At 44.9% G+C, this 23,307-nt stretch overlaps 1 protein-coding gene across 1 annotated transcript in view; it reads left to right on the top strand.

The window, feature by feature from the left end:
* Positions 1-8,849, top strand: part of Rap1gds1 (Rap1 GTPase-GDP dissociation stimulator 1) — a 102,257-nt gene extending 93,408 nt beyond the window's left edge. Inside the window, exons 14-15 of the mRNA XM_055628087.1 lie at positions 2,842-2,970; positions 7,085-8,849. Coding sequence (XP_055484062.1) covers positions 2,842-2,970; positions 7,085-7,212 — 257 coding nt within the window. The 3' untranslated portion in view covers positions 7,213-8,849. The remainder of the gene's footprint in view (positions 1-2,841; positions 2,971-7,084) is intronic.
* The last annotated feature ends 14,458 nt before the right edge of the window (positions 8,850-23,307 follow it).

Raw genomic sequence — 23,307 nt, 5'->3', positions numbered from 1 at the left:
TCCTTTAGTTTGGCTAAGGATTTGTCAAACATCTTTTTTTCCCAGGGAGTCAGGTCTTTGATTATGTACATTATTCTTTTAATATTTTTCATCAGCTTCTTCCCTAATATTCTTTCTTGCCATCTGTTGTATTTGGTGGCTTCTTTGGTTTGCTAGCTGTGAGAGCTCACTATTTGTGTGTGTGTGTTCATATCTATAGCCTTTTCTTTTAATATACCTTCACTGTATCCCAGATGTCATGATAGAGATAATACTGTTATTTTCTTAAAATTCTAGGAATTTCATTTCTTGTTTTTTCAATGACTACTGTTCATTTAATAGTGTAATTTTTAACATTTAGGTATTTGTATAATTTCTGAGGTTTCTTTTGCTGTTAATTTTCCTTGCTATGATCTGCTAAGATAAAAGGAATTATTTCAGGCGTTTTATTTTGTTGTTGATTTGGGGGCATCTGCTAAGGGTTGTCTTGTGATCTGGAATATGATTAGTTTTAGAAAAGATTGCCTATGCCACTAAGAAAATGTGTGCATATTCCTTATTGTTTGGGTGGGATATCCAGCTGGGCTCTGGTACAAAATTTAGCTTTGAAGTTTCCTTGCTGGTTTGGAAGATCCACCTTAATGTGAGAGTGGAATGTAGGGAGGGCCTGCTATGACTGGTGGGACCCATGTGCTCCTGTGTGTTTGTGTGTGTGTGTTTGTGTTGGAATTCAAAGCCCCACGATTTGGTTCCTAGACTTCATCTTGTCTTCCTGATGAACTGTAGTCCACCTTGGCTCCTGACCGCTCCAGAGCTGCAGTCTACTCAGTGGAGTGCAGGAATGGGTTGCCTTTCCTGCCAATGAAAGGGTTAAAAGGCAGAAAAGAAAGTTTGGAAAGCCAGATTTTATTCAAAGTGAAAGCAAGAGAGAAAGCAAAAGCACACTCCTCCTGCAAGGAAGGGATCAGCACTGAACTCCATCCTTCTGCAAGGTGCTCTCTGGTTGATTGGCATAAAAACTAGAGTGGGCTAAGTTTTTCCTATGTAGCCTCCCTGTTGGTTCACTCAATGGCTGACTGGTTTGCAGTCTATGTCCAACTGCATATGCCTGGGGCAAGCAAGTCTGCACCGTCCAGCTCCCAGAAGAAGAAACAGGAAGTAGGTGCCATCCCCACTGTTTCAGGACATGCCATGAGGAAACTGTCTACCCCAGGGCTCCCTTTCCCTTAGCCATTTTACCTTCCAAGGGAATAATCCTAATTAATCTCCTTTGTACTAGCTTGCATTTAGCCATTTGCTTGGTAGATTTATGTATCCTTTGACTCTCAGTGTTTGTACATCTTAACTGTGTTCCTTGGAGACAGCAGATCATCTTTCTAAAATTCATTTATTCTGTTTCTTTTAATTGGTGGATTAGGGTCATTTGCATTTAAAGGTATCGTTCAGAAGGATTTGCTGTCTCCAGTGATAGTGTTATGTGATAGTCTGGTTGGTTGGATTATCTTCCTTCTGTTACCATTAATAATTTGTTACATTAGGTGTGACTGAGTCCCTCTTGGCTCTCTGTTCACCTGTTCCTCTCATGGGATGTATACTTGCTTTGTGTTCATGGGTGATTGTGTTGGTGACAGCAGCTGCTACTCTTGCAATACATACCCCTTCCCTGCACAGATGTAGCCCATGGCAGTTCAGTGCCCAAGGGTGTTCCATAGTAAGGGGAACAGGGACTGTCTCTGACATGAACTGATTGGCCTGCTCTTTGGTCACCTCCCCCTAAGGGGGGAGCATCCTTACCAGGCCACAGAGGATGACAATGCAGTCACTCCTGATGAGATCTGAAGGATCAGAAGAAAGAGGAGGAAAACCTCCCCTATCATTGGACTGGGGGAGTGGTATGGGTGGAGCAGAGCGAGGGAGGGGGTTTGGGAGGGGAGAAGTGAGGGAGCTACAGGTAGGATACATAATGAATAAGCTGTAATAAAAATGTAAAAATAAAATAAAAAAAGAATCTTCTACAGTGCTGGCTTGCTTGTCGTGAATTGCCTTAATTTCAGTTTGTCTTGAACTGTCATTTTTTTATGAGTTTTAAGAAATAATTATGTTATACAGTAATTTTGGTGTTTCTCATTTACTGTCAGGGCTTGAACTATTAGTTTTGTGTTCTACTGGTCTTTAAGAATGCCTAATGGAAGATCCAGTATTTTGGTATTTTTTTTTCTTTACATCTTTTAATAGTTTCTTTGTATTGTTGCTATCTTGACTGTGATACATCATGCAGAGGTTCTTCTCTGGTCTAGTTGTTGCTTCTCTGGATAAAAATTGCCTACCGCAGCTTCTCTTTCCCTTGGGCCCTCAGGTTTGATTTCTTGAATGTATCTCAGACTTTCTTGGGAGTTTTTGGCATATTTTTTTCTTCGTGTATATCTGAATTTATTATTGTATTTTCTTTTTTTTGCTTTGTCTTATCTTTTCTGACATTTATTTTTTTGGTGAGATCAAGGTTAAAACGCAAAATATAGAATAGCAAATAGTAACTAAGGCACAGGTCTTTAATCCTAGCACTCAGGAAGCAGAGTTCAAGACCAGCCTATTCTACAGAGTGAGGTCCAGGACAGCCAAGACTACAAAACACTGTGTCAAAAGAAAAAGAAAAGTTAGTTTAGGTTTTGGATTTTTTTTTTCTTTTCTTTTTAAGGGAGCTTACCCAGAATTTCAGCTTTCTTTTTCACACCCTACTCTTTTCAAAGAGATTTTCACCGATCCTTTTTGGGGTGTTCCCTATGACTAGTATGTTTCAGTGTTTAGCCTGATCTCACTACTACCATCCTCAGTGACTATGACATTCTTTGTTTCGTATTGAAGGTCCTGCTGAGAAAGATCTTGAAAGTGCTCAGCTTGTACAGATTTTACACCGACTGCTAGCAGATGAGAGAAGTGCCCCAGAAATCAAATATAATTCCATGGTACTGATCTGTGCTCTCATGGGATCTGGTAAGTATTTCTATCACTTAATATCAGTATATGGCTTCTGTCAAATAGTAAACATGTAATCATAGTAAATGGTGGCTTTGTGTTTAAAAAAAAAAAAACAAAACAAAAACAGTAGAAATTAGTTTTTAAAAGGATACTGGAACTTGCCCTCAGAGGGCAGAATAGGGTGTCAGAAACCCTGAAACTCTAGTTATAGGCAGTTGTAAGCTACCAAATTTGGGTGCTGGGAACCAAACTCAGTCCTCTCTCTTACAAGAGCAATATATGTGCTCCTGGCTGCTGAGCTATTTCTCCAGCTCCACTTTTAAATGGAAACTCTTCCCAAGGGATTCATCTATAGTAGAAGGTGTCATATAGTAAATACAGCAGAAATCTAATTATGTTTATTAATGCCAAGATATATTTTTCTATAAAGTAGTAGTTTTGGTATTATATGCTGTAGTGTTAGCTAAAGAGTTCATTCAAGAAATCATTGATGTATGTACCATGAATACTTGGATGTGTATTCACTTGACTGTTACTGAGTTTTGAGAATGTTTTACAAGCATCAGTTAAATTCTGTGGGATTGTTGTCATTTTCTGTATTCTTACTGATTTCCTGAGAGTTGTCAGTTCATTTTTTTTATTCACTTTTTAAAATTTTATTTATATTTTTATAAATTGCATTTATTCACTTTGTATCCCCTCTGTAGCCCCTTCCCTCATCCTCTCCTATCCCTCTTTCCAAGTTCACTGATAGGGGATGTCTTCCTCCCCTTCCCTCTGACCCTATCCTATCAGGTCTCATCAGGACTGGCTGCATTGTCTTCCTCTGTGACCTGGCAGGCTGTGCCCCCTCAGGGGGAGTGTTGTCAGTTCTTGAGAGAGGAGTATTGCAGCCCTTCTTGATCCATTTGTGTGTCTGTCCTTCTCATTGTATCAGCTGCTTCTTAGAATGCTGTAAAACTGTGTTGCCAGGCACATACGGCTTTAGGGCTGCTGCAGCTTTTTGGTAGGGTAACTCTTCTGTACTGTTCCTCTCACTCTCTACTGACTTCCTTACTCTGAAGTCTGATTTATGTGGTGTTAACTTAGTTACTCCTACTTACACTTTAGAGTAGCATTTTCTACTGTTAGTTTCAGTTTACAGTGTTGGTAAGTTTGAAGTATCTGTAGGTAATCTTAACTTGAGTCATTTTATAATCAACTCTTCCAGTGCTTTTAATTGGTTTACTTTTAGACCATTTATATTTAATGTAATCAGAGGAAGTTTTCCCTTTCTATTTAGATAATACCTCTCAGCCATTCTACATTATCTACCAACAACAAATTCATTGTTTTTCCTCCTTTAAGAACATTTCATTAACCTCTTTACTCACAAAAAAATATTTTCTATAGTCAGCCTATTTTTGAGCATAGTTTTTTTCTGTCTATAAGTGAAAGATATGGTCTTTCATAGATTCCTAATGAGAAATCCACTGTGTTCTATTTGTTTCCTCTATGCAGTATTTTTTATTATTATAAAATATGTCCTGAAGCAGTTTTGAGTTTATCCTGCTTGAAGTTTGTTCAGTTTTTAAAATCCATATGGGTTTATCTGTGTTATGTCTTCTATGACGTAGCCTTTAGCCACTGTTTCTTGAGACTCATTTTAAAGGTCTGTTTTGTCTTTTTCTTCTTGTTCATGGTCTCTATCGCACAGATGTGAGATCTTTAGTCATAGTCCTATAAGTCTCTAGGTGCTTTATCGTCTTTCTTCTATTTCATTGTTAATCTGTTATTGTCCAGACAGTAATTTATGTTGTCTCATTTTAAATAGTTGTTTCGCAGTTATTTCCTCACCATTTTATTCCAATATTGAATATATCAAGTTTTATTTCAGTTAGTTTACTTTATTTCTAAAATCCCATTTGCTGCCTTTTTTGTGTGTTTTCTACTGCTGAATTTTTTGTTCAGTTGTTTCAAGCATATTCATAGCTTTCTGTTGAGATAGGCTAATTGTAATTAAATACATACAAACACAGTTTTATCCTACCAACCATTTTTCAGCGTTCAGTTCAGTAGCAGTAAATATATTCATATTGCTTCTTGACCATCATCATCTATCTTTACATTCTTCTTTATTTCCCCAAGCTAAGTGATCTTGAATTCACTAAGCAGTAACTCCCAGTTGTCCCTATCTTTTTGCTTCTGGATACTACAATTCTGTATTCTGATTATCATCATTATCATAGCATTATGACATGTAAATTGAATAATGAAACATTTGTTCTAATGTCCAGTAATGTCCCATTGTGTGTATATGACAATTTTATTCCCTCCTTGATAGGCATTTGTCTTATTTCTACTTTGCCTTTTTGGGAATATTGCCACTTAACACTGGGATAAAAATCACTCTTTAAGTCCCTCCTTTCAGTCCTTGGGGAGTGTACAGAGAAATGGTCATGTGGGACTGTATGAGAACTACGGTCTGTTGAATATTTGGAGGCATGGCAGAGTGCTGTTTTCCAGAGTGGTTTGGCCATGCAACATTCCTGGCAGTAACGCAGATGAGTTCACATTTCTCAGCATCCCAGCAAACCCCTCTTATGAAGAGTACTGCAGTGAATGAGGGCTGATTGTTATGATTTGCCTTTCTGTGGTCATCAGTGATGCTGGGAATCTTTTCATGTGCACGTTGGAAGTTGTTGTGAATGTTAATTTGTACAATTCCTTCATATGTCCTGGACATTAGTCCTGTGTCAGATGTGTGATTTATAAATATCCCCTGGTCCACTGGTTATCTTTTAATTCTGTTGATAATGCTCTTTGATATATAAAAGCTTTTTATTTGGATGAAATACCATTGGTTCATTTTTCTTTTTGTTGTCTATATGTTTGTTTCTGTATCCAAGAATAAAGTACAGGTTTTAGATTATTGCTCCATTGTGAGAGAGAAGAGAGCATCAGCTTCATTCTTTTCCATATGACCATCCAGTTTCCTTGCCACCATTTGTTGAAAAGCCTTGCCCTTTCCTTACCAATCTCGGTATCCTCATCAAATCATCTTACCACATGTGAGGATTTCGTTCTGGTTTCTATTCATTTGTCTGTCGCTGTAACAGAACTACACTAAAGTCAAGAAATGAGAGCTGTCTGGGTTGTTCCTTTTCAAGATGGTTTTGTAAATGTGAGGTCTGTTTGAGAGTCTATGTGACTTGTCAGGCATGGCCCCATACACCTTTAATCCCAACACTTTGAAGGCTGAGGCAGGTGGATTTCTTTGAGCTCAAGGCTAGACTGGTCTACATAGTGAGTTCAGGGACAGCCAGGGTGATGTAAAGAGAACCTGTCTCCAACAACAACAAAAAAAAATTATGTGACTTTAGATTCCTTTTTTTCTGTTTCTAATAAAAGATTAATTCTGGTGTTTGATGTTGGTCACACCAGAATTAACACATCAGGAAGCAAGGTGATGACCCTGTGGATAAAGGCACCTGCCATCAAATCCTGAAAGCCTGAGTCTAGTTCTTGGGATCCACCTGATTGAAGGAGACAATGAACTCCCACAGATGGTTCTTTGACCACAGCACATGCTCTGTGTGTGCAGAACACACATGTAAATAGATGCAAATAAAAAATTAAAAATCCCACCAATTGGGGAGCACTGATGATATAAAATATTAGACCTCATTCTTGCCAGTACTGGGTTCTTAATCATACTAGGAGTCCTGTATTTTCTCACAGTTAAGGCTGAGTGAGTCAGAAAAGGCAGGCAGGGAAATCTGAAACAGAGGTGAAAATCTACTTACTAAAAGTATATGAAGTGAAACACTTCCATCTGTCATAAAACATAACAGGTTTCTAATAAACTATTTCTGTGGGGGTTAAGTTGTAGATAACTGAACGTTGAGGTAACACAATGAGCTGTGTTTACAGCTTATTACCCTAAGCAACTTTAGACTGTAGAGCCTGATGTAAATCTTTATAAATGACAGTGCAGCCCTAAAGGAGACCTTGCTAGGTACTGTTGGGACTCATCCCTGGGTTATGCCTAGGTTGATAGCTTGGTCTAGCCAATCAGTCAGGTGTACGTTTTGGGTAGACTAGAACAATCCAACAGCAATGTGTGCATTATCTTGTTTTTCTCTTCCAGAACCTCTATACAAGGAAGTGCAGGATTTGGCCTTTCTAGATGTCGTATCCAAACTTCGAAGTCATGAGAACAAGAGTGTTGCCCAGCAGGCCTCGCTTACGGAGCAGAGACTTACAGTGGAAAGCTGAGAACTGCCCCTCCTGGCACAAGGCATCCCGGCGCCGATTACCCTTCTGTTCTCCACCCAGCTGCTTCTTCAGCTCCATTCTCTACTACATCACTTGTGCATGCGTGTAATGTTCCAGTACCAACTGAAGAACTGCTTATAGGTACCTGCCTAATAAGATTTCTAAACCCATAGTTAATGTGAACATGACTGTCAAGACAAGTCTCCACCCATAACTGTTACCCTGTATTCCTGATGCCTGAGCTACATTAAGTAGAATGTGCATGTTGTAGACCTCTGATGATGTAAACTTGGTACTACATGCTGACTTGCTCTTCACATGCAGTAAGCTACATAATAATGTACTGGTAAATTAGAAACAAAGAATGCAGCAGGGTCTGTCTAGCTTATTTAAAGATGAAACGGAATAGGCAAAGTAGCACCATACTTTTTGATGCTGGGGAAGCACACTGGTCAAAAACCTGTATGGCTGCTCATTCATTAATTAGTCTTCTGCTAATGTCAGGCCTGTTGTGCCTAGAGTTGACTAGATTCAATACTCTTTCCCTACGGTTTTTCCTTTTTCTGCACTGTATAGGCAGTTTGCCAGACAACATGGCAAAATGTCCTGAGGCTTCTGGTTCCATCCTCAACTGACAGTGGTCCAAGGCCAATGCTGAAACATGGCTTTCAGTGTGATGGGAACATAGGAAGCAGTTAAAGAAACCCTGGCGTACTGAACCACTTTGAGTCCTGTGTGTATTCTAGATTCTAACCCATGTGTAGCTCCACACAGAACTTCCATCCGCTAACCAGCATTGTCCAACACATGTCTTTAAACCTCACTTGGCATCTGTTTCAGTGACGGAAGGTTGAGTGTGGCCTGTTTGCTGGAGAACAAACTTTTCCCCCTTTTTTTTTCATCATTCAGGCTGAAAGCAAGGAGTTTCATTCTTTCATATTCCTTTTCAGTGTTGTGCTAATTTTAGATAGACATAAGAGGAAACCTGAAGCAGGTTTGTCTATGCTAAAGAAAGGAAGGCCAGTTTTAAAAGCCATAGTAGCCAGGCCAGTACATTCTGCAGATGGCCTCACAGCAGTCACTGTCAGTCCCTTACCTCCGCGTTCCCACTGAGAACCACAATCATCTCCCAGGCTGCAAGCCAGGACTCCATGTGAAGAATCTTCTTGGCTAACTGTAGTGTGCTCGTCACTGCCACTAACCACCACCAAGTGAGTTTTTAGAGCTTTGACACACGGTCTTTATAAATTAATCAGGATCCCTGTGACCCGCCCACCCTCTTGAACCCAAGTCTGGCCCCTGCTGATCTAGAAGGGAGGTGGGGTTTGTTGTAGGGATGGGGGGCAGCGAGAGGGGCCGCTGAAGAGGGGACCAGCTCCTTCCTCCCCAACAGGAGATACATGTATCTCTGCATTATCTAAATCGGACTTTTAAATTCAAGAAAGATTTACTTAATGTAAGTATAAACCCGACTGACAGTTCCCTCTGATGTCCAAATAAGGGGACTTTTGTGAGTGCTTGGGCTACACTTACTGTAGGAATGGGCTCTTTATTGTCTTTCTCCTGGGCTGGATAAGTGGACTAATGTTGCCTAATATTGTCCATATTAATAACTTAATAAATAAATAGCATATGAACTTAAAGTGGTATTATTTGTTTTCTTTGTGTGTGTTGTCTGTATTTTTACATCTAAGAACAGAGTATGCTCATAGTTGGTACCATGTGTTATTGAATGAATGAATTAATTAATTAATTCTTACTCATGAAGTTTCAGGCTGCTAGCAAAAAAAAATTTTTTTAATTCCAGATAGACTGATAGATTTAGATTTCTAGAGCTTTCAAAACAAAAACACTATGCATTGCATTCTTACTAAAAATCACTATAGAGAAGAAAAACAACTCAGAATAGAAGTGTCCCATGGTCCTTCAGTTGAGACATGGTATCTTGTGATGCAGCTATCAGTTCAGACTAATAGGAGCTTCCAGCTCCAGCAAAACCAAGTGGTCCACTTCTCCAGGAGGACTGTGCACTTAACTACAGAGGCCAACAAAGGAGAAAATTCACTACTAAGCCCAGGCAGTTGGTGGGAGAACAAAGACCAGACAGTAGTTCATCTCCAGCTATTACTCTCAGCTACTTTGCACCCCATAGGACACACTTTTAAAAGAGACAGTAGGTGAAGCATCACAAAGCCAGGAAATGTCCCTTCTTCCCCTTGACCCCACCCAGTAGCTTGGAGTCCTTCTCACACTGTAACCTTGTATTCAAAGCAAAGTTGATAAACACTATTCCAGAATCTAGTATTTTCCTTGGAATCATGCTTCACACATCCTTTGATGTGATGAAGTTCTAAAGTGGCTACCTGTTGGAAATGAACTATTGCTACTTGGCAGGCATTAGTGTAAAGGTCTGAGGAGGCCTGCATGTGAGAACTCAGAAGGAGATTAAGCTATTCAAACTCTGCTGAACATACGGGCTGCAGATGTACAGTTGTTAAGACACTTGATCATTCCTCTTTGTATCCAGCTGTAACAATCAGTTAATCAGTTAAATATCTGCTCAACACTGGCTAGCCATAACGTTTCAACTCTACAGGTATAATCAAATGACACAGAATGATGTTTGGATGAAACCTCTTAATTGCAATTAGGAACTTACGTCAAAAATGGGGAGGGGAGGCTTTAGTTGTGGGGGAGATAAATAGAGAAGGAGATAAGAGTAGAATAAAACGTAAGCGTGCCTGAAAACATCCTAAGGAATCATACCATCGATGACCTTCCTACACATATAGTATAAATGAAGTTTTCTCATCTGGGCTGGCAATGCTTTCTCCAAGAGGCAAAGCACTTAATGCTCTGGATTTGATCCTCACCACTACGAAAAACAAACAAAACTTAAAAACGGGCGTCATTAATCGTATTCTGGGAGCGAGGAGATGGCGTGTAACGTGCCTGCATGACCTGAGTTCTGGTCACTTAAAGCTAGGCACACAGCACACCTCTGTGGCCTCAGCGTTTCCACAGAGAGCTGGGGTGGGGGTAGGGGAGGACAGGATGACCCGCTGGCTGGCATGAGCAGCAGTGCAAGAGACCTCGTCTCGAGGTGGAAGGCAAGGACCGGCAGCCAAGCTTGCCCTCCGACCTCTACACACATGTTGTGGCACATGGCACAGGCTCAAACTCACACGGACACACCAGACAGAAACACTCTACTCTTCACTCCTGCCGTATGGTGTCTGAGTGGCCAGCATAGAAGAGAAGTGATGCAGAACGGCCGCTTCCGAGAACTATTAACTCTTCCGCTCTCCCCATCTCACTCCTCACCCTCGCTCCCCTGTCAGATCGTTGAGAAATGCAGTGACTTCTCCGAGCCATAAGAGAACAAGGCGTGCACTGTGTGAGGAAAAGCATCTGAAGAAAACTCGCTTCCTGCTCATTTACCGGGAAATCTTCGCCATGCATCTTCATGAATCGCACCCCCATTTTCCAGCATTCCCGCCTATAAGAAGTGTACTTTGCCATATCTGACTGATATAACGGGGTTGTGCCATGATTTTTGTTGCAAATGCCAATTTCTTATATCATTAAAATGTGTCGTGTGGCTGAGGCCTTTTTTTCTCCACTTGCGCGGTAAGATTTTATTTTTTAAATTCTAGGTTTCCTTGTAGCATTTCATATGTGCTTGGGTTTCATCAGCTCTCCTCCTCCCGCCCTCTCTCCCTCATCTCCCTGCTTCCTAACCCTTTCAACCTTCCACTTTCAAATCACATGGTAAGTCTCATAACAACCGCATATTCTTCAATTGCTTGGATGTATCAGAGTCACCTAACCTTTTCCTCACATTTGGATGTTTAAGGCACGTTGAATTTTGAAAACCCATCCCCAAGTGTTAGGTTGTATTTTTAGATGCTACTAGTTTCTCATTTAAAAACCATCTGACCCGGCCAAGGGTGGTAGTCCAAACCTTTAATCAGTCGCAACACTTAGGGGCAGGGGCGCACAGATCTCTGAGTTTGAGGCCAGCCTGCTCTACATAGTGAGTTCTAGGACAACCAGAGCTACATAGTGAGACCCTGTCTCAAAAAGTAAGTAAAAATAAAAAATAAACCTGGCCTTCCACTTTTGGTCACTAATCTTAACGGCCCCGTGGTTCCCAGCCGTCTACTCCTCCTACCTCCTACACTCACCAGCTCCCACATACCCTACTCCACATAAGCCCAGACCTCCAGGAGGCCCACATCCGTGCTGCCCTCCAGGTGTCTGGCTCTCATTATCAGTGTGCTCACCGTAAAGGATGAAGAGCAGAGTACAGCTGTCACCACCCATGCAGCTGGTCTCTGACTGCCTCCTAGCACCATCGTCAGCTGCTGATTATAGTGCCGTAACACTCTGACTAGGCCTGCAAACCTCCGTTCGCATTTGCTCCACCCAATCAACACGCCACGGGCACAGCTCACGTGGAAAGGGGGAAGAGATGGAAAGCCCCTTCATGTCCAAGGATCAACATTTAGCACTCTGTCTTCTATGATCTGGCCGAGACATTTCTTCCTCATAAGCCAGAGATGGCATGGAGCCCATCACACATGCTTGTTTACTCCACATAGCATTTGCTAAGAGAAAAAAGCAAAACAAAACAGATAGATCCATTGACATTTTGGATGATTTTACGTAGAGATCTAGTTCTCTTGACCACTTTAAAAATAAATCTAGGGGCTGACGGGGGTGGCTCTGTTGGTAACACACTTGCTATGTAAGCCTGAGGATCTGAATTTAGACCCCCAGCACCACACAAAAGCCAAGCAGAGTGGCACACGTCTGCAGCCCCGGCTCTGGGCAGACACACAGGAGGCTCTCTGAAGCTCATTGGCCTGCCAGCCTAACAGAGCTAATAAACCTTGTGACCGAGATTCAAAAATAAAGCGGAAAGTAACTGCAAATGACAACTCACGTTGGCCCTGGCCTCCACATGCATACACGTGTGTGTGACACATACATAACCTGGGAGATCTGGAGGGAGTCGGAGTGTGCACTTAAGTGGCAAAGCATGCATTTAGTGTGTGTGAGGCCCTGGGTTCAGTCCCCAAGCCGAGGGGAAATGGGGAGAGTTCTAGCATTTCAGGGGTGGTGTGCAGCCCCCAGCCTGCTGTGGGGGAGGGAGCGCCTGTCCCAGCCCTGAGCCTTCAGCTCATGTCACCTCACCCCCTCAGCCACTGGCGACTCGTATGAAGGGGACTTGGACCTCACATGTGTGCTGTTTCCAGCAGAAGGACGGACATGGGTTTTAGGAACACTAAATTCACTCAGCAATACCACATACAGGACGGGTCACGTCATGAAGTTGGGAGTGGCTGACTCAAGGACAGCTCCACGGCTGTCACTGGTTTGCTTCCTTTAGAGGTTCTAAAGGCTGGTGACAGCTGCAGGCTGAATGAGAAATGACAGGAACAGGAAAGCACAGCAGCAAGCCATCCCAAGCCTGTGGCTGACAGGAGGAAGATGAGGCTGGCACCAGTGTCCCCCTCTCCCCCAGCCTTGGCAGCCTCCCATGGCGAATTTGCAATGTCCCTTCTTGAACAGGTTAGGAAGGCTGCCTGTTGTGGCCTGGTTTCTCTGTGACTCTGACAAACGTCAGGACATTAAGCAACATGGAGAAGAAAGGACTTCTCCCATCTTCCCATCAACCCTAGGTTGTGTCAAGTTGACAAAAACTTACAGTGCGTAGCCCTGCTGAATACTGTGATCCACTGGCCCTGCTGGAGGTGGGATCCTACAAAGCCAAAGCTCAACTAGGCTGCTCCTTGGGGCTTTCCGTTGGAGACTTAATCCCACGGCGGCACCGCCAAACCCCCAGGCAGACTCAGGCTCCTACAGCTTCCGAGGTGTAGTCAGCCCTAGGAAAATAACCCTCCTCGTGTTCAATGGCTACACGATCAGAAGTTTTGTTCCACTTGCAGCCAAGGCCCCAGTGAAGCAGTCGCCCACTGACAAACTGTTCAGTGGCATCAGGCACATGGGAGGAGGTGCACCTGAGGAAGAAATGGCCTCTAGGATCGGGAAAAGACAAGTCAACCTCCAAGCCTCAAGCTACTGAAGGCCACGTGGGCTGGAAGCCGGAAGCTGGTTTCTCCCAGAGTTGACCGACCCAGGAAAAGTACCAGAGGTCCTCAGCCCTCTGCTCTATTTGAGAAGTGGGTGGCATCAGTTTGTGGGCTGAAAGTGCCTTGGTAGCCATACTTCAAATTTCATATTTACTAAATATGCTTCTCTGTCCTCCTTACATACTGAACTCCAGTTCTGTTCAGGAGGCAATGTGACAAGCTTAGAAAATGGCCCCAGATGTGACCACTGACCACCTTACCTACTCTATCACTGTGGATACCAAGCCAAGCCTGTTTCCCAGGTTGCCAGACCAGTGATACGATTTCCCAGAAATGCAGATCCCCAGGAAGGGAGATGGAGAAAGGCAAAATCCTGCCAGAGACATCCCCTTCACCGTCCTTTCTTTTCTCATCATTGTTAATGGTACTGCCAGCAGCCCCAAAAGTACAGCAGCCCCCTCTTCTCGTCACCATTAGAAGATGAAGTGGGGAGACATTAAGGAGCACAGAAAGGAAGTTACACAGATGTCAGAAGCATTCTTTCATGAACCAGATGGGACCCTGCCCCCGGGTGAAGGATGCCGCAAGGCTAGTCATTGACGCATCAAGATCATTCAAGATCGTCCTGTTCTGCCTGTAGTGACAGCCATGGAGCCCTGAACTTCCACGTCTCCCTTCCCAGGGTAAAGCCCACCACGACATAACATTGGAGATATACTGGCTCTTTACTGCAGTGGGAGAAGAAGGGAAACGAAGTCTGACTGTTGATGGCTGGAGGCAAACAGAGAAACAGTGTTGGAGGTGAAGAGGACTCTGGGCTCTTGGCATCTACATGGTGGGGTGAGCGGAAGAAAAAGACCAGGCTTAGAAAATGTAGATGGGACCTTAGAAGTCTTGATGCTTTGTTACAGACTGGGAGGGGCAAACCCAAGGCTTTTGAGAAGACATTTGGCATGTTTGTTCTGTGTTTTGTTCCGGAACCAGAATTGTTGCTAAATGGAAGGCAGGAAGGAGGGATGCGCCTCATCCCAGGAGACTGTTCTTCTTAGGTGTCCTTATTTCTTTTGTTTGAAGTTCTTTTCAAGGCTCTTTAGATAGCAAGCAGCCTTGTATAAGAGACGCAGCCTCTTTCTGGGCCCCAGAGCAGCTTTTTTTTCCCTCCATAGGCGAAAAAGGTAAAGTCTCTCTTGGGCAAAACCAGGCCAAGAAAGAACGTTTGCAGACCCTTTCATAGACTGGGCTACCTAGGTTCATAGGGCTCAGCTGTGTATGTAGCACCCACCTGGCCACAGTTCCCAGTGGGCCCCTGGGGAGAAAGGATTATAAAAACAAGGATCATGTGTAACCCAGGTGCCTGCGCAGGAGGTGAAGCTCCTCGGGAGGAACTCGAGATGAAAAAGACAGGACAAGAATCAGGATACCTTGTGCCAATCTTCCTGGGAAGGGCCCCAGATCCGACCACTGGCCACCTTCTATCACTGTGGATACGAAGCCAAGTCTGTTCAACTTGCCACAGGTAGCATGTGGCCCACGGCCTCCCAAGTGTGGCTGTGGCTGTCCCCTGTCTTGGAAGCCATTAGTCCTATGCACTTTCATTCATCCTTACTTGACCCAAGGGAGCGGGAGTCATGTGAGTCTCAGTTCTGCCCATCAGCACAGCAATGTCAGTCTAGCCTAGACCTCCCTCACCTCCTGCAACACAGCAAGTCCAAATAGAAGTTGGTCAAGACCATTCATGGAGATAACCTAGAACCCCTCCTCAGATGTAGCCCATGGCAGCCCAGTATCCAAGTAGGTTCCCTAGTAAGGGGAACAGGGACTGTCTCTGACATGAACTCAGTAGCTGGCTCTTTGACCACCACCACACACCCCCACCCCACCCCCACTGAGAGGGGAGCAGCCTTGCCAGGCCACAGAGGAGGACAATGCAGCAAGTCCAGATGAGACCTGATAAGCTAGGGTCAGATGGAAGGGAAGAAGGATCTCCCCTATCAGTAGAATTGGAGAGGGGCATGGGAGGATATGAGGGAGGGGGGGAGGGATGGGGAGGGAATGAGGAAGGGGACTACAGCTGAGATACAAAGTGAATAAACTATAATTAATACATATATTAATTGGTCAAGAAGTCCATTAAGCCTGGAGAAGCTCAGAATTTATTAGCAAACCAGTTTTGCAAAGATGGACTCCCCACTCATAGCTGCCGCCCACCCCACCCTCCAGGCTGATGTTTGAACAGGATTAGTGGAGGGAGCCAGGGACGCCTAATGCCCAGGAGGAGTAGATATTTCTGTTCTCAGCAACCAGGTTTGGGCTACTCTAGGGTCAGCTGACAGTTACTGGAATCATATTATCATTCTAAAAACCCATTTAGAGGCAGGTGGAGACACAATAAAATAAAAGTCTATGCTTTAGGAGAACAGGGCTTCACTCCCCAAAACCAAATTACCCTGACATCTGTCTCACCATTTCAGCTCAGCTGCTGTCAGATTGCCATAGACAGGGAGGCTTGAACAGCACACAGATTTCTCATGGCTCTAGAGGCCAGGAAGTCTCAATTCAGGGTTTCAGGAGGGGGGGGGGACTCTTTTTGAGGCTCTGTTTCTAGGTAGAGTAGTGGAGAGGGGAAGTGTTTGTCTCCTCTCAACACTCAAACCAAATCGCCCATCAATGGCCATCCAAATACCACCACTGCCGGAAGTAAGGCTTCCACACAGGAACTTGGGGGGGGGGGTGAGCCAAGGGGGCTGGGTGGGGATGGGGGACAAAGGTTCAGCACACAGCACTGGAGTGCTTCTGACAGAGGTTGGCAACACAGCCCAAGCCTGCAGAGCCTGTGTCAGACAAGATGTCGTTCGTGTCCAAATGTGATGGAGTTGAAAAGAGAAAACAAACAAAAAAGCAAACAAACAAACAAAAACCCGAAGCCACAGATGCCCATGCTGGGGGCTGATATGGGCCAACGGTGGTCAGAGGACTTCCCTGAGAACATTCTTCGAGACAGCCTGAGGCATGAGCAGGATTTAGGGAGCAAGAACAGTTGAGCTCTTTTCATCTCTGCAGAGACCCTGCCATACAGGCACCACCACAGCCACACCTCATGGGGCCAGGCCCCAAGGATAGGAGGAAGAAAGCGGCCTGGCCTGGACGGCTACAGTGAGCAGCACACGCCGAAGGCTGCCTTTGCAGCATCACAGAAGCCCTGTCCGACCCAGCCTTGTTTGGCGCTTTCTGATCTCCCTCCTCTTAGCCTAGAAATTAGTAGAATGTCTGACAGGCACAAGGTTGAAAACAAGAACGTTGAGAGTTGGCCTTAGCAATTGCTCAAGAAAACAGCAGAAATTTAATTGGGACTTGAAGTCAGAGCCCAGGATGTTCTTTTCCAAAGAGATACAATGTGTTCTTCAGGGTCATTTTCCTTTGTGAGGGGGTGGGGATCTCGAGAAGCTGGCCTTGAAGTTGGTGACCTTGAACTCCTGAACTTCTTGCCTCCACCTCCCCAGAGCTAGGATCACAGGCCTGTGCCACCATGCCAAGTGTATTAGTTACTTATTTCCTCACATTCTAACCAAGAATCAGGGAGAGCACTGGGAGGAGGTGTGTGTTTGTGTGTGAGAGAGAGAGAGGATATGAAGGAATGTGTGTGTGCTTGTGTGTGTATATGTGTGTGTATGAGAGAGAGAGACTATGAAGGAGTGTGTGCATATATGTGTGTGTCTGTGTGTGTGTGTTTCCATCTCTGCTGATTCAACCAAGCCCAGCAAGCCCTGGAAGTCCCAACACAGAGTTACATTTAGAGTGATCAAGAAGACTTTCTTTTATTATTCCGGAAGAATACAATCTAACCATGTGCATGGTAGAGTGTATGATAATAACCGGGAGATGACTCGTGGAAAAGTGTCTCTAGGTTACATTACACCACTTTCTGTAAAAAAAATGTGAACATCAGTAGATTCTGGTAGGTTGAGGTGGCAAGCACCAGTTCCTTAGAGATTCTCAGGGACCATTGTGCCTATCACACACCGGATTTGGCTTCTGGTGTACGGAGCATCCTAATATTTTATTAGGTTAACAGAAATGCTAATATGGTGTGTATGAAATACACTAAGATACTTCTTTCCTTTTTTTTTTTAAAGCTGCAAGTTGGATTCATATCCTATGTACACACCCAAACACCGAGCTACACTCATAATTGTCCTCTTTAACTACAAAGTCCTAAGCATTATTGAGGGTCAGGATAGAATTGGTTCAGTGGCTGAAAATGGACACAGCTCTTCCAAAGGACCTTAGTTCGGTTCCCAGCACCCACGATTACTTGTGATTCCAGCTCTAGAAGATCCACTGGCCTCCACAGGTGCTGTGTTAGCACACATCCTCACACACAGAGACATATACTTCAAATAAAATATTTTTAATTGACCTTGGAGCCACCAAGATGGCTCAGTGGGTAAAGACATTTGCTTCCCAGCCTGATAATTGAAGTTTGTTCCCCAGAACTAACTTACTTGATAAGAAGAAAAAAACAATTCCCATAAGTTGTTCTCTGTCACACGTGTGTCCCCATACACACACACACACACACACACACACGCACACACACAGTAAAAAAAAATTTTTTTTAACTTTTACTTTAAAACTTTACACATTATATGACTCCCTTTGTACAGTTTTAACTCAGACTTATCACTAGGTATAAATCAGGTAGTTCTAATAATCTGACTCCATCATTCCACTATCAGAATCTAATTATTCAGAGCTACGTGCAAAGTGTAGGAAATACAAGAAAGGACACAGCGGCTGCCTTCGGTTATGAGGAGCCTAAGTCTGTAACAGTGGCTGGGTCGTAGCATCCCACCAGATAGCTAGCCCTCATCAGTGGCTCTCAGTTCAGACTCTGGGCTCCTTTATGCTTTTAAAGAAGGTTAAGGACCCCAAAGAGCCCTTGATTGTATGAAATGTCTGTGACTATCATGCTAGAAATCAAAAGGGAGAGATATTGAGAACACGGAAAAGGCAAGCACAGACTCCCTTTGTCCGAGAGTGGACATCACTTCACTCTGCCATCTCTGAAGACCCCCACATTTGCAGAACGAGTGACAGCAAAGGGGACAGAACAGCTCAGCATTAGAAAACAAATTTCACTCTGGGACCTGAGCTGCAAGAAGTTTATCCACGGACTGAATTTTGAGAATGGTCTATCTGCACACTGTGCAACCCAGACTATTACTACACGTAAACCATTCTCACTGGCACTGGGGAATCCCAAGTTAATGAAAGACAAAACCTTTACAGACATGACTGTACCTCCTCCCTTTCTTGAGACATAGTCTCACAGGGAGCCTTAAACTTGCATTGATTCTCCTGCCTCTTAAATGCTGGAATTACAGGCGGGCACAGTCACACACTGACTCTCACTCTACAACTTAAAAACAGAATTCTTAAAAGGTCAACGTTCTTGTATTACAAGCATACACCTCTAGAAGCTAAACACTTATTCTTTTGGATTTCTGCACTGAGGTTTCTTTTTCTTACTTTCTTTTTCTTTTTTTTTTTAACTTACTTTTGCAGTTTAATTTCAGCTTACTAGTAAGGAGACACCGGCAGAAATGACAAACAGTAGGTACTCACGTTCTTCTTGGCTCGATGCTGTGCACTGAGCCCAGGGCCCCGTGCATGCCAGGTATACATTCTGTCAACGACTGCCCCCATGTCGAAAACCTGCCAGTCCTTCGCAGCTCTCAGACGAGCCAGCCGGAGTTGTGTGCAAACCACAGCGCCAGTTTCACTTGGAGCTTGCTGGGACTGTGACTCTCCGGCCTCGTTAAGAGTTACTGGTCAGAACCTGTGTTCAGAACGTGCGGAACCCTGCGTATAACCTCCACCCGAGCTTAAAAAGACAGGTGCTGGGAGGGCTGGTGGGATTTCAGTGACGCACCCCACCTCCACCCCCGACTCCACCGTGCATGCAGAAAGCGATACTTCATTGTTGACCTTGGTTTCAACCTTGGGAAGAAGAAAACTGAAACCTCCAATGACCACTGCTTTAAGCCTTGTGATCCCCAGCAGACGCCAGCACCCCACACCATGCCACAACCTCCCTGCCAGTTCCTGGGTCCCAGACATTTCAGAGGGACAGAGGAAGTGAGTGGAGAACAGTGGTTTAATGTGCTCCTAAAACAAGGGCCTTAGGCCAGTCAATTTATGGCCATCAAGAATGCACTGTTTACAGTTCTGGAGGCTGTGGAGTCTGAAGTCAAGGTACCCGAAGTTTTGGTGTCCGGTGGAGACCCAATCCTCACAGCGGAGTCTAAGTCTCTGCTTTTGCTGGAAGGCAGGAACAAAGGCCTCCAGGCCTCCTTCATAAAGGCACTGGGCTCACTTAAGACCTCGAGGTCAGCTACACCAATCACCGGATGCCCCGCCCCTTACTACTCCTGCTCCTGCGCTCTCTCTCTCTCTCTCCCTCCTTCCTCATTTATCTGAGTGTTTTGCCTCCGTGAGCATCGTGAATGAAAGTACTTCGTGTGCATGCCTGGTGTCTGCAAAGGTCACAAGGAGGGTCAGATCCCCTGGAACTGGAGTTACCATTTAGGGATGCAGGAAAAGTTCAGGGATTGAGTTATCTGGGCCACAGTGGCTGGCTTCCTCCTATCTGCCCCTGCTCCGCGGAGCGGGTGGCCCACTTGATTGGCAGGTGTGTTAGTAAGCTTAGAGGCTACTTGGAGGAGGGAGGTGTTGAGACTCCTGTCTTTGTCTTTAACCACGCACTGTGATGGACGATTCTAGCATTTTTTCTGAATTGGTTTTAAAACGTTCCTGCAACACAGTGAGCTTGCTCCCTCGCTGTCACGTTGTACCGAAAGCTGCTTTTCAGGTTGTCCTTACTCATCATTGAACTCACCATCGCTAGCCCGTTGGTGCCATAGTTTGACCTTCCTGTGCTGGGCAGCACAACCCCTCCACGCTCCACACCTAACCTTACTGCCCAGAGTCTAGACCCAGAGTCCCAGACCCAGGGAGCAGCCAAGACCGCAGGCACCTTCCAGACCCAGGGAGCAGTCAAGGTCTTCTCACTTCCACCTCCTCCTCCCCGAAGCTTCCAGCAGTGGTTCTCAACCTGTGGGTCGTGACCCCCACTGACCCTTTCACAGGGGTCGTGTATTAGGTGCCCTGCATATCAGATGCTTGCATTACTACTCGTAACAGTAGCAACATTAGATATAAAGTAGTAACGAAATAATCTTCTGGTTGGGGGTCACCCAACTGTATTAAAGTGTTACAGCGTTAGGAACGTTGAGAACCACGGCCGGTTTTCTTCTTCTGGAAAAACGGCAGTTTAGCTCTTAGCAAACCTAAACCTTCAGCCTGTGGAGATGGCACTTTGGTTTACATCTTTGAAACTTACCTGAGAGCTCCAGGAATAAGAGCCTGGAAAAAGGTATATTTGAACGACTGTGCGCTGTTGGTTCACCCCAGCAGCTGCTTGCAACTGAGAGTCGGTGAGCTACTGGGTTGTTTTGGTGAGAGTGTAAGGAGACTACAGAAGGCACAAATCATTTTATTTATGTGATTTTAATCACTGTAGCAGGTGGCATTTAGGAGCGTTTGCTCCAAATAAATACAAAAGCGCACCGCCATAACCTTAAATATAATGTAATAACACATTATTTAAAGTATCCTATCAAAGGTGGCAAGACTTAGCAGTGAACATTGGTAATTCCAGCACGTGGGAGGCTGAAGCAGGAGGAATGAGTTCAAAAGCAGCCTAAATTACACAGCAAGCTTGAGGCTAGCCGCAGGAACACACCAAGACCCTATCTTAGCAAAACAAGAAATCAGCAAAGCTTTACCAAAGCGTAAGGCACACAGATAGCACCTGCCACATAGTGTTCAGCTGCTTCCAGTCAGCACATGAGAACACGTGGGAACTCTCCGCTGCTGGAGAAGGCATCGAGCTTGCAGCAAGCCCCTTCATGCATAAAGCAACAGGCACTGAACTCTGTCCCCATCAGAACAAATGCACCAACAGGATGGCTCCCATGGGCCATTGTTTGCTCAGCGGTCTAAAGGCTGGAACTGCTTCTGACATGAACTGATTGGCCTGCTCTTTGATCACCTCCCCCTGAGGGGGGGGCAGCCTTACCAGGCCACAGAGGAAGACAGTGCAGCCACTCCTGATGAGACCTAACAGACTAGGATCAGAAGGAAGAAAAAGAAACCCTCCCCTACCAGTGGACTTGGGGAAGGGAATGAGTGGAGAAGGGGGAGGAAGGGAGGGATTGGGAGGGGAGGAGGGAGGGAACTAGAGGGGGGATACAAAGTAAATAAAATGTAATTAAAAATAAAATTAAAAAATTAAAAATAAAAATTTAATAATAATTTACAAAAGGCTGGAACTGTATCTTCTTTGTGTCTCCTAGTTTCCGGCAGGCGCTGTCTAGCGTGTCACTGCTCAGATTGTGAACATATTACCTGAATCTGTCTTCCTAGCAGGAGGTTTCCCTACCCTCTGTGAGCCTGGGCTTGAAGTTCCTGCTTGGAATCTCAGGGTATGAAATATTGAAAGACACAGCTGAACCCATGATATACCCCTAACACGTAAGTCACGGTTTCCACATGGCACAAACTTGTCATCACAGCTCTTGGAAGGTTGATGCCTCCAAGTTTGAAGGCAGCCTGAGATACAGAACAAGAAGTATCATTTCTGCTGGACCTACTTAACAAGCCCTTGTTAAAAACAAAGAAATAAACAAACAAAACAAAACAAAAACAAGGATGACAAGAATAAAGGTAGAAATCCTCAATCAAAGCCAGCTCCACTAGACGCCCAGCCATACTTTTCAAAGGAAAGTTGAGGAAAGCCTGCTCGCTTGTTCTGGACAGTGTCGGAGAGCAGAGGTGCCGCTGGGACCTTGGCTCACACAAGCCTCCCAAGAGGCGGGTTCTGTGCCCTGGGAGGGAGGGTACAGCTCATCACGCCACCTTCCAGCAGGAAGACAGGTGCCCGGAAGACACGGCAGCTCCGGACGGGCAGATGAACGCCTGGTGACAGTGAGCGAGGCACCGACTTCTAGGAACTGCATCCGAGACTGCGAGGGCGGGCCGGGCCAGCTTCCACCGAGCCTGCGCAACAGGCAATAAAACGCAGCGGCGAGAGGAGGGCACACATATGGATGAGGACCAACGTTCCGCTCCCTCGGTTCCCAGGAGGGCCCCCAGTCTTCAGGAGCGTGAAGGAGTGTACCCACCTTTCCTTAGCACCAGCCCCTGCCCTCTGCCCCTGCTTTCCAAGGCAGGAGCAGAGCTTAGGAACCTCACGCTCAAGCACCAGCCGGCTGTAGTTTTCCATGGCTGACACTAGAGGGCAGACCACTAAAACTTTCCTGTTCTAATGGTTGCACGCTTGGGAAGTAAGGACTTGCATGGGCCGCTTGTTTTGCTGGGCACCGGTTCTTTCTGGAATTGGCACACACCGTGTAAAACCACGAGTTCACCCACTCTTTGATACACTTGCCTTGGCCCTCATTTCTAGAAGCGGAGGGGTAGGACCAGCGGGTCTAGCTCAGGCTAACTGGGAGAGGATAGATCAACCTTTTGGGGCCAATAGTTTTTAGGCTCAATGAACTTTTGGGCAGGTTTATAGGGGACCAGCAAGCCTCTAGAGGGAACCAATATTTTCTTCAAATCAAGAAATGTCCTAAAAACCACAGTGTAATAGAATCTGCTGTTATAGCAAGCCTCTCAAAATAAACAGATAAATAAATCAAATGAAAAATAAAGCTAGAGAACACTGGGGTGGCTTTACCGTCAGTTTAGGTTCTCTTCCCTGCTTCCTGCGCCCAAACCCAGGAACATCTGACTGCTGTGCCCCTAGCCATGTTTCCAGTATAAGTCACAACTCAGCCCTGTCCGTTCTTCTGGCTGCACGTCTAGTTTCCACCCGCTGAGAATGGTCAGGATCTTGCTATCACCGTTCCTTGTCCTAGCGTGCAGGCCGCAG

Source organism: Psammomys obesus, unplaced genomic scaffold (genome assembly GCF_907164565.1).
Source record: "Psammomys obesus unplaced genomic scaffold, mPsaObe1.curated_primary_1811, whole genome shotgun sequence".
NCBI lineage: Eukaryota > Metazoa > Chordata > Mammalia > Rodentia > Muridae > Psammomys > Psammomys obesus.
The sequence above is the reverse complement of the archived record's forward strand: the minus strand, read 5'-3'. Positions and strand labels throughout refer to the sequence as shown.